General features: G+C 34.9%; 1 protein-coding gene across 2 annotated transcripts; it reads left to right on the top strand.

Annotated features, from left to right (window-relative positions):
* Nucleotides 1–924: 924 nt before the first annotated feature.
* LOC148843753 (ribosomal RNA processing-like protein) lies at nt 925–3,214 on the top strand. Of its 2 annotated transcripts, XM_088958580.1 has the most exons (2): nt 925–1,486; nt 1,640–3,214. In XM_088958580.1, exons 1-2 carry the CDS (start codon nt 1,262–1,264, stop codon nt 2,996–2,998), a joined length of 1,584 nt encoding a protein of 527 aa, XP_088814706.1. In that variant the 5' UTR covers nt 925–1,261; the 3' UTR covers nt 2,999–3,214. The 2 variants fall into 2 exon arrangements, with proteins under 2 accessions (XP_088814706.1, XP_088814705.1); XM_088958579.1 differs by having other exon boundaries at nt 931–3,214.
* The last annotated feature ends 9,253 nt before the right edge of the window (nt 3,215–12,467 follow it).

Here is a 12,467-nt window from a genome sequence, read left to right as displayed (position 1 = left end):
CTCTCAGATCTGCAAGGAACCTAGATCCGGTCATCATTTGCTGTTTCGGCAGTTCTGACGAAGAGAATGAGAGGGAGAGAGAGAGATCCGAGTAATCTATAGTGGAGGGTAAAATAGTCTTTTTCATATCTCCATTGATGCATGCTAATGATTAAGAATGATTAATCAATTGTTAGAAACATTAAGGGTAGCGTTAGTCAATTTTCAAACAATAAGGATACACTTAGTCAATTAGCTAAACCATAAGGGTAATTTAAGAAATTTATCCTAAAAAAATGTGGTCCAAACCTTGTGTAATAAGTTCATTATGGGCTACCAAGTTGGCTTGGCTCATTCTTTTATAGGCCTAGGCTAAGAACTTTTCAAATAGCCCATACATAATATTATTAGTAATATGTAATTAATATATAAAGGTAGGAGTTTAGATTGAATAAGGGCTGAGTTCAAACTTGGGGTGTTAACGGTATTCAAAAATCCGATTTCGAATTCAAGATTTGACATAATCAAATTGAATTCGGATATGACCTGATTCAATTTGATAAATATCCAAACTCAATTGATTATTTAATTCTTATATATATATAATTAGATTATATAAATAATTTATATATTTATATATTTTATATAAATAAAATATTTATTAATTACATAAAATAATTAATTGGTCGAATCAAATTAAATATTTAAATATTTAATCAAATTCGAATTCAAATATTAATTTTCAATATCCACTGATGTCGAATCAAATTCTGTTTACACCACTAATTCAGACTCAGGCTTAAACTTAAACATTTTTTTATTAATAAATAAAGAAGCGAAGCAAAGCCAAGCCCGGCCCGGCCCGGCCAGGCTCGTGAACGGGTCTAAGTGCTGCACGGGACCCGTTAAGCGCCCATACCTAGTTTTGATTTTTGAAGAAACCATATCGCGTTTGTTTTGCGACAAAACCTCCTACCTAAATAATAAATAAAATAAAAGAAGAGAGAGAAGGAACGAAGAGTTTCTCTTTCTCTGTATGCGCTCGGCCTCTCTCTCGTTCTTTTGGAAACCCTAATATTTCTCTCCGGTCTTTCTTTTATTATTTCGTTCCTCATTTGTTTCTTCGTGAGTAGCAAGTAGATCCGAAAGTTCAAAGTCTAGGGTTTCTCCGATTTGGGTCGATCAACACATCTCGAAATCTAAGGTTTTTTTTTTTTTTTTTTTCCATTCTCTCCGCTGGGTTTGTGGAGAGGTTCTCTAGATCCAGGGTTTCCCTCTGTAAATGGACGGTGCCCTAGCTGGCTCGGTCCTTGCTAAAAACCTAGCTTCCTGCAACAAGACTACTAGAGACAGAGCTTTTCGTCTCCTCAAAACATGGTTACCGTCACAGGGACACGTCTCGGATGACGAAATGAAGAAGATCTGGAAAGGCTTGTTCTACTGCGTCTGGCACGCCGATAAACAAAAAATTCAGATCGAGCTCATCAACCGACTCGCTTCGCTTCTTGTAAGTCTCGATCTCCCTCTATCCGTGCATTACTTCGAGGTTTTCTTGACGACGATTCGTCGCGAATGGAGTGGAATAGACCTTCTTAGGTTGGACAAGTTTTATCTTTTGATTCGTAGATTTGTTAACTATTTCTTCCTTCTTTTGAAGAAGAATTCATGGGATCTTGAGTTGTCGAGTCGTTTGATGTGCATCTGGGAAGAAAAAACGCTTTTGGCTTCTGATAAGTATCCGGCTCAGGGTATTAATTATCATGTCTCTGAGGTTTTCTTGGAAGAACTCAAGCCTTTTCTTCCTGTTAGATTGGAAATATTAGGTGTCCTGTTCAAACCTTTCCTTTCTGTGATGGAGAAGTCTTCAGATAAAGTTTTTCTGAATAAGATCAAATCTGGCATATTTGATTGCTTGCTTAGAAATGGGAAGAAGCTCTTGGAGCTCAAGAAAGCTGGGAAAGGTGTTGAAACTGGCGATGAAGTGAATCTATTTGGAACAATAGCTCTGACATTGGATCTTTCGGTGAAGTTCTTTAATTTGGGTTCCTCTCCAGAGTGCATTCAAGGTAACAGGAAAGTATTGTTTGGGTTGCATGAGAAGTTTCTTAACTTGGAAAAGGAAATGTCAAATGCAGGAATAGAAGTTTCAATTCCAGAGATCATTGGGGATAACGTAGATGAGGTGCCTGATTTGATTCCCATTACTGCACAAGAAGTTGGTGCAACTGATGTCTCCTTAGAAGTGGTTGATGTGGAACCTGCAGTTTCCAATGGGTCAGTAAGTAAGCTTTCTAAGAAGGGCAAGAAGGCAAAAAAGGCTTCCAAAGGAACTGGTAAAAAAGTCAAGACCAGTATGAATGGGTTTGCTAGTTCCGTTGATTCAGAGAATGGCATGGATCATAACATACATACCGCAAATGGTGAGAATTTGAATGAGGATGATGAAGGGAAAGAAAAAGATAGGGATGGAAGCGAGTATATTGCAACAAATGACGACCCAGCATCTGATGAGAATTTGATTCCTTTATCTGAATCTCTGATATCAAATTTACAGGTGCAGTTTGAGAAGGTTGCTGCTGAGGTTGGAATGGGGGAAGATGGTATAAGTGCATATGACTCACCCACATCACCGGTTGATAGTGTTTCAAAGAAGAGAAAGAGGTCAAAAAATGTAGATGGGCAGGTTTCTAATAGTGCAGATTTGAGTAATCAGGGGGGTAGTGCAGCAGGAAAAAGTTTGGAAAAGAGTGCCAAGAAGGTCAGGTTTTCCATGAAAAATAACTTGGTTTGGAAGCCACACAATCCTTTACCTCCCCAAAGCTTGAGATTACCACCCTCAGCTACTCCTAGAGGTAGTGCACTTAAGAAAGGGATTCCCCCAGGTCCAATTAGGGAGATCCCATCCACCACAAAAAAGTTGAAGAAGCGGGCAAGCTCTGTGAAAAAAGCACGCAAGGGTCCAAAGAGTGTTTCCCCAGCCATCAAACGTCTGAGGAAGTTGCAGTCCCTTTCCGTATAATGTGACTGACTTGGATGAGGATTATATTTCTTTGTATTCTTCTTTTCAAAGTCTATTTGTGCTCCTTTTACCAACCCTAGCGGCTAATTATTAGAGAGATGGATGTGATCCCAAAGAGTGATTATTTTTTTTTTTATCAAATTAGCAATATAGGCTGCACCTTGTACTCAGTTTTTATGGATATTCGTATTTGAGACTGTTTTTCTTGGTGGGTAATTTCTTCTATTTCATTGATAATTGAGGCAAGCACATTCATGATACCAGCACCATAAATCATTCATTTCAATTTCATGCTATCGTATATGCTCCTCTGTTTATTTTGAGCTCTTTCTCTTGGCTATATAGTTCATTTTCTGTTCAAGTTTCAAATCTTGAGCTAAATTTGAAATAGGAAGTTATTGATCAAATAAACGTCTCAAATAGCAAGTCTTTAATGATAATAATTGTTATTAGTATGATTCAATTTTAGGCTTCATTTGGGCATTGAGGTTAGGTAAGCTTATTGGATTTTTTTATAAAAGTCCAATTTTAGTTGTTTTAAAAAGTCAAATATTGGCATTTAGTAAGTCATTTATCAATCTTCCTAAGGAGAATCGTGCATTTGGTAACATTGCTAAGAAGGTCGTTATTTTTCATTTCAATACCAATATTGCTCTCATGACTCTGTGGCATATTTCATCACAAAAACATGCACCAATGCTACAAAATAATTACTAGCATTAATAGAACATTTCCATTTGTCAATGTTTTTCATTGTAAATGTGGACCTTATAAGAAAATTGACCAAAATAATCTTTTATTAACAAATTGACCAAAATCAACATAGATATAAGGTACAACGGCCTTAAATTAACAAAAATGCCTCTATAGGTAACTAATTGACCAAAATGCCCCTATATTAACAAAAGTAGCCATGTTTTATCCAAAATGGCCTTCAAAGTATATGGCATAAAAATCAATGTTTTTCATAAATTGAATAAAAATGATTTGACCAAAACACCCTTTTATAAATAAATTGATCAAAATGGCCCTATAATTGGCAATTGTCCAAAATGCCCATACAAGGTATAACCAATACTAATAGCCTATGGGAACCAATTGGGCTTAAACAATATTTAATTAATAAAAAATGCCTCTATACATAACTAATAGACTAAAATGCCCCTATATTTAACAAGAGTAACCATTACAAATATTTTACCCAAAATGGCCTTCAAAGTATGCGGCATCAAATATCAATGCTTTCAGCATAAATGTGAACTCTACAAAAAAATGACCAAAATACCCTTTTATTAATAAAACCAAACTACCCCTACAATGGCAAGTTAACCACAATGCCCACACAAGGTACAGTAAGTCAATAATAAACACCGTATGGCCAATAGGTCCTGATGAACACTGAGTTTATCAAAATGCCCAACTTTTTTTTTTGATAAAATCATAATAAAATTACAAAGTGGCACCTTAAAATAGGGTATCTTTGATTATGTCGAATGTAGGGTATGCATTGAGATCAATGGGCCTCATGTTACTAATTTAAAATGCAATAATGCCAACAATGCATTATTGGCATACAATCATATTAATATATTGATAATGAATTTACCTTGTACATACAATCATATTAATTTACTTGTCTAACATATATTTATCATAGATTATATATTAATTTTTTATAAATATAGATTATTTATTACTACAACAACTAAAAATTGCATATACAAACATCTATACTATATTATAAAGCAATTAGGTCCCATGTCAGCAGCTCTCTCCTTCTCCCTTCTTCTCCCTTAAACCTCTCCTTTCTCCCTTACCCCTTTCTAGCCCTTCCATGTAGCCATGTAGCGGCCTTCTCTTCTACACTAGAGTGTTATTCCAAATCTCTCTCTCTCTCTCTCTCTCTCTCTCTCTCTCTCTCTCATGTTCTCGATCACTTAGCCAACCCCCTCCCAAAATTACTCTTAAACTATCTCTCCCACCTAATATTCTTCCTAAAACACCTCTTAATCTATATTATCATGCGGCAACCCTCTCTTCTTCACTAGAGTTCCTCTCTCTCTCTCTCTCATGTTACTAATTGTCTCAACCTCTTCCTAAAATTTCTCTTAAACAATCTCTCCCATCTAATATTCCTCCTAAAACACATCTTAATCTATATTATAAACCATCTAGAAACCAAAAATGAGAGTAAATTAATTATTTAAATTAATTTGGGTAGTTAAATTAATTTATGAAATATATTTTATTTTTTCAATAGCTACTATTATTGAATATTTTTTTTTTGCAAATATTAACACCTAAACTATAATTTTTTGTAATTTTGGTAGATAGAAAAATTTAATTACTAAGAATTACTTGCTGAAAATTATTTGCCCCCAAGCAGGAGGTCCCTCTCGAGGCGTCCGCCTTGCTGGGGGGTCAGAGGATCAGGGTCGATGTGAGCACATTGAGCCCCCAGCCCTCGGCCAGGGCGACAATTAGCTAGCCGAGCATTTGTCTCAAAATTCATCCTCAGAAATCCTTGTGCAGATTTGAAAAAGATTGGTTCTCAGAGAATCATTTGTCTCAAAATTCATCCCTTACTCAATTTTGTGAATCAATTAAAAGTAGGAACAAGGAAGGATATGTTTGGGATTCAAATCCAATGTAGATTTTCATTCCAACACAATAACTAATGATTTTGACTCAGATCCAAACTCAGATGCCTTCATGGAACAAAAAAGACACCTAAGCATGAAGAAACAGAATGAACCTCAGGAGGCTATCAAGCTGCATGCCCCAGCTCGACGCAAGCATGAAGCAACCTCCTACAGCAATCTGAACTTTGGTGATGTTACATAAACATGAGTTGTAGCTAGAGCACTCTAAAATTTGTACATGGTGGTTTTCCTACACCTAGAAATGTTTGTTATAGGTCATAATCTATCTCAATGAAATACATGCTATTCATTTAGCATGCTAGATTATGAGCTAAGAATCGAGTCCCTCCGATATTTTAATACTCTATCTTGTTTAGAATATCCAGGAAATTTCATCTCAATGATGAGATTGTACCAACAAAATTGTCAAATTCATCACCATCCAAGTTTTACCCCAACCATACAGGGTCTATTACATGAATCATATTTTTGCCTAAGGATGGAAATTTTCCCCATCCCCAATCGGGATCTGACTTCCCCGACCTGATGGGGTCGGGGATGGGGATTGAGGTCCCCGCCCCATTCCGATCCTAACTACATATATTATTTATATTATATATATTAAATATGTTATGTATATATCAAAACATATTTAAAAAATTATTTATAATTTAAAATTTTTATTTATTTTAAATAAATTTATTTTTCAAATAAATATTGTTATTTTAAAAAAAAATTGGGAAGTCGGGTCCCTATGGAGAACTCATTCTTGTTGGGGATTAGGGATGGAGGACAAATTTTATCCTCAATGGGGATCAGGGATGGGGATGGGGATTAATTTCATAATTGGGGTTGGAGACGGGGAATTTGATCTGTACCCCGTTGCCATTCCTATTTTTGCCAAGATGTGTTACACAGTAATTCAACCAGGGGAAACAAATCCAATGTAATTGAAATAACAAGGAATCAAGAAAGGAAAGGGTGGAATAATCGCATGGAGCAAATTGGTCTCCTAGTTGTTGCCAACAGCCATATATGGGTGCATATTGAATCATATAAAATTATAGATAAGTGGCACTCTATTTGTGTGAATGTCCAGAGAGAGTTCTAGAACACCAAATATACACATCAAGAATCCATATCCAGACTTTATATACATACTACAAGATAGTGGCATTCTGCATGTCTATAACACGTTACAAAGCTCTTCCGGATAAAGCCAACTCTTGTATGTCCAACTAGCCCTTGTTCGTTTTCTAGAATTTGCAAAGCTACAATGGTATCTCAATTTTCAAAGGAAATGAATCAATGATCATTATACTCTTTCTAGGCCAGAATTTAGACCCTGAAGTCTTGAGGACAGAATGCCATGGGTTGATGTTCCCACCTGCTCTTGCTAGCGGTGGCAATTTTTCACCCAATCCATCAAATATCTAACCCACCCAACCCATCCATTTATTTGGCAAATTGTGTGATCAACCTATCATCCAATCTGTCCATTTAAATGGGTTGGGTTGTGGATAATCATTGAGTTAATCATTATAGACACAAGTATTAATTCCTTAGTCTTTTTTTAATTTTCTTCATTTGAATTAAATAATTTATAATTAATGCATTAATTTTCTATTAATTATTGACTAAATTTAGTTTTGTCTTGAATCAACACACTTCACCTAACATAAATCCAAATCAATTTACCTGAGTTCAGACCAATTCAATGTGGTCTGACCCGATCTAGCATATACCGATCTAGATTAACCCGAATCCAAAATAGACCCGAGTGGGATGGTTCGTTGCTGCTTGCTCTACCCAGTTTGGGTTGTTTAGTCCAACCAATATTCACATAACTGACCTAACCCGATACAAGTTGATTTGGGTCGACCTAAATTCGAAATAGACCCTGGGCGGGATGGCTTGTTACTACTTGCTTTGTCCAATTTGGGTTGTCTGGTCCAACTAGTATTCACACAACTCGACCCGACTTGGTACAAGATGATTCGGGTCGAGCCAAATTCGAAATAGACCCCGGGCGGGATGGTTTGGTACCTCTTGCTTTGCCTGGTTTGGGTCATCCGTTCCAACTAGTATTCACACATCCCGACCCGACCCAGCACAAATTGATCTAGGTTTACCCGAATCTGAAACAGTTTTAGGCGGGATGGTTTGGTGTCCGTGTGCTTTGCCCAGTTTAGAATGTTCGGCCGACCAATATCACACAACCTGACCTGAATCAAAGCCGACCTAATTTACCTATGTTGACCCGGTTCGGTCCCAAACCCGTGCACAAACCTCATATGGTCTAGTCCAATCCCACCGGACTGATTCAGATCTAAACGGTTCAACCACCCTTAATGTGATTAGCTCAAAGATAATCCAATTAGATAGTTCAAGTTGGTCTAACCAGTTTAAACCTAAGTGGTTCGGTCAAACCCAAAATCCGAACATAGTCAAATGGATTCGCCGCTTGTGTAAAAATAACATGCATGAAATGTGATCTAAACCTTCACCACTTGTGTAAATAGTAACTACAATTACCACCAAGTTATAACCAACTTATTTGTTAAGAGAGAGAGTTTGTTTTTTAAGTCCATAAATATAAAATTAATGGGTTTGGGTGGGTTGAATTGGGTTAAAGTTCAACCCAACCCACCCAATTGCCACCGCTAGCTATTGCTCTTTCTATATTCAGTTTAGCATAATTGACCCATTTCAATGACCAATTTGTTTTCGATGTTTTCCATTTTCAAAATCGATTCCAGTTGTGATAGGTTTAAGTTGGAATAGCTGGCCCCAATCTATCCATTTTGAGAGGTCTAGTTGGGATATCATACCCCTATTTGAACTAGGTTCAATTTGGATTTTTCTTATCAAGTTGACAAAGGATAAAGCCCAACCCAACATTTTGCCAACCATATGCATAAATTTATAAGCACCATCTAGGTAACAACTAGATGGCTAATAACCCAAGGACATTATGATCCACAAGACCTCCTTTCCTTTCTTGCGTTGCTGTAGCACTTTGGAAGTATACTTAATTTGAATAACCAAGTAAGCAGGACTTATTTGTTGTTCCAAGTGTTATGGTCCAAATCAAGTCCATCTAATCCTGTTGTAAACATGGTGCAATCTCTGAACATGAATGTCACTTTCAGAACTAAAGCAAAAATTGGAGACAACCATCTCCATATGCACCAAGGTCAGAACACTGTTTAGGACCTCAAGCAAAAAGCCATATAAACATTGATGTTTCGGTTGGATTTTAATCTCATTAAAATCCAATGAGTGTTTGATTGATTAATTATATCATAGAGCACACTTACACACATGCACTCTGGAAAATAGTTTTAAAATTCTCACCAAAACTCTTTGTTTTGACTTGTTTTCTCTCCTTTTAATCCTTGTCCCACATTAGAAAATTACAAAACTTTTTTTGGGCTTTTAAGTGAGAGCTTACACTTAGTAGAAATATGATAAGAGTATAAAGACTTCCTACCATGCAATGTGTGTGCGTGACGCAATGAAACACTTTAGATGTGACTTTGACCGTGTAGTTTCATGTGAAAACACTATATTTTAGTAACATAGAAATGTGCTGAACTAGCATACAACGACAAGCCTCTTCAAACAAGCACACCCGTCTTCATAATGACTCTAGAATTTATAAAAGGGTATAAAATCAAGTTGATTTTACACACAAGTTTTATCTCAAATCACTGCATAAACACTGTTTTCTCTCTCCGAATCTACTACTATCTTATAGAAGGTATTTTTGGAGATTCTTCAACTTTGATGGTTGCAATCTCTCACTTAAGGCTCTATTGTATCCTATGAACAAATTTGCTAGAAATCCAACTGAAAACTCAATTAACTAAGTAGGGGAAAATAATTATCTTCCCAATAGTTTCTAGTATAATTCAATCACCTTTAATGTGGTAAGTTCACTATAACGTTAGTTGTTCCAGACCCCAATAACAAAATGCATGGATAAGTGTAGTAGTACCTAAAATCAAAAGCCTATAGCTCAGAAGATTGTGCAAGCTACTCTACTCTAAGATCTTATTTTTCCATCACGTGTATTGGTTCCATATGGCTGATGATTTAAAGAAGCCTCCAAATTTTTTCCTTAGAGAAAAATTTTATTCTCTCTTTATGGGATCAAACCAAGTTAGCACAAATTGCTTCAAATTTGGGTGACTTGGATTAAAGTCTTACTAATAAATAGCACAACACACCATATATTGTGTATCAATTGCAAATATCGACCAACACACTGTGGGCATTACATGTGGGTGCTAAATTAAATATATTGTGTATCACTTGTTATCATGAGATAGTAAGATGGTCTAATAGTCTAAGAGAATTTTACATATTTGGGCAACTAGGGTTCAAGTCTTACCAAGGAAATAGCATATTAGATTGTATCTTGTGCATCAATTCTAATATCAAACAATATAGTGTGGGCATAGGTGGATCTCACATTGGATATTTTGTGTTGATATTTAAAACCTTCACTACAAAAAACTCATGCAATGTACATACTAGTGTTAAAAGATGCTCATTTATACTATTATAAAATAAATATTTGCCTTGGTTTTTATGGAAGTCGTTAATGTTAAAATTGACTGTATAACCTTAACTTATATCTTCACCCTTTATTTGCACACATGCATAGTACATGCCCTTATATTAGTGTTTTATAGGGGACTGGTTACATTCAATTTCCTATTTAAAAAGGAAATTGAATCATAGGTGGTCGCATATTGGGTGTATTGTGTCGATGTTTAAAACCTTAACTACAAGAGATTCATGCAATGGATGGGCTAGTGTTAAAAGATGCTCATGTATTATAGGGGAGTGATTAGACTCAATTTCCTAATAAAAAGGTAAGTGAACCAATTTTCAGTGAGTTTAACTAACCCATGCTTATTTATTTATTTTTAATTCATAAAAACCACCAAATTCTAAGGGGATGTGAAAAAGAAAAAGTAAGACGATGCATATTAATGGCTTTATGCATTAGCTATTTCATACAATAACCATTAATATGCATCAATAATGTAGCCATTAATAGTGCATCAAAATTCTATTTTGATGGAATTAATATTGTTGAAATGAATCATGTAATGAAATAGCTGAACATTTCTTTATCTTAAGCTCCTATTTAACAAAAAATTAGATTGAATATTGTATGCGCCCAAGTTAATTAACATTCACCAAGTTATGTTATTTTGCTTGTAAAATTATCAATGATCATAATGAAAGTTTTTCTTTGATATTTCTTGGTTTAAGAAAAAAACATTTTTTTTTCTTGATTTTTCTTGGTGCTTAGATGATACATGTTAAAGATGCTTAAACTTTTTTATTCATGGGAGCAAGATTGGAGGTTGGTGGAGAGAGAAATAGGTGTAGAAAAGTGAGAAGAGAGGGTGGTTGAAGATGAATAATGCTTTAGATGGTGTTTGGTTCCATTGTTGTTTATTTGAAATGTTGTTCTGGGCCACGTAGGTGTTTCCTCAATGGAGTTTGAAATGTTGTTTAGTTAAACCATTTATCAAATAAATGTTTTCTCGGACTTTTGATGCTTCTCCCAACACTTGGGTGTTTTTCCACTATTCAGCTTATGTGGTACCTAGACGCCAAAAAATGCTAAAAAACATTTTCAACCACTTTTCTTGTTTTTCAAGGAAGATGTCATATAAAACATTTATTTAATAAACAATAATGGACCTAAACAGCCTCTTAAAGTGTGAAAAATGAGAGAGGGGCAACAACATAACATGGAAGTGAAGACAACAAGATGCATTTTAATTTAGGAGCAATTTGGTCCCAACAAAAGCTTTTTTTTGTCTACATACCATTTTTACAATTAGTTTCTAAATGTAGCTGAGTTTGTTAATCAACCATACTTGATTATTTTTTATACAAAATACCCTTAATATTATATATTTATCATATTAATGAAAATTTGTTATAAATGAAAATTGTTATTATTAGTGATATAGATGATTAAATAACTACATTAGAGACTAGAGTGGAATTAGTCTTATGTTTTGGAATTTTTCTTGACAAAAATATCCCTATGTTTTAATATGGTCACTCCTTAGTGTAAGGAGAAAAATGTAATTTAAATACTATTATTAAATTCATTCAATTACCTTTCATTAACTCCCATATTTAAGTTATTAACCCACATTCTCTCTCATTGAATTATATATTTAACGCTTTTCTATTTCTCATCACTAAATTCTACTAATTAAATCGATACTAACAATTTTAATAATATAAAAGTTATATTTTTAAAATCTACCCGAAAACAAATTGTATTTCCATCTAGGTGGTGGTAAGAAGTTCAACCATTTTGTGGTATTTTTATTTTTATTTATTTTTATTAAATTTATTTAAATGAGCATTTGAGTCAACCACTATCATCTAATGGAAGATTGATTAAATCCATTGCAAATTATAAGTGGTGTTTTAGTAAAATGCTAACTATAGGGTAGATTTTAGTAAATCCATGAAACTATAAGGGGTTTTTTAGTAAACGACCCTTTCTATTATTTAGCTTTCGCTTAATAAATCCCATGCATCGCACGAGTCCCTGCTAGTTATATTATTAAAGAGAGGTGATTAAGAGTGTATTAATGAGAGAGAGAGAGACATTGGGTATTTTAGGCCCCCAAGGGAATGGAATTCTCTTCCAAGAGAGCAATTATATTATGGGAAAATTCCCGATAGGTACCCTGCACTTTAGGTCGAGTGCCAATTTAGTACCCATACTTTAAATCCTGACAGTCTAGTACCTAAACTTTTAATTTGGGACAATTTAG

Source organism: Nelumbo lutea, chromosome 8 (genome assembly GCF_056320005.1).
Source record: "Nelumbo lutea isolate HS-2025 chromosome 8, American lotus-T2T, whole genome shotgun sequence".
NCBI lineage: Eukaryota > Viridiplantae > Streptophyta > Magnoliopsida > Proteales > Nelumbonaceae > Nelumbo > Nelumbo lutea.
This window is presented reverse-complemented; position numbering and strand designations above follow the sequence as displayed.

Coding starts and splice junctions, on each gene's coding strand:
- LOC148843753 (XM_088958579.1), top strand. CDS start 1,262: ATGGACGGTGCCCTAGCTGGCTCGGTCCTTGCTAAAAACCTAGCTTCC.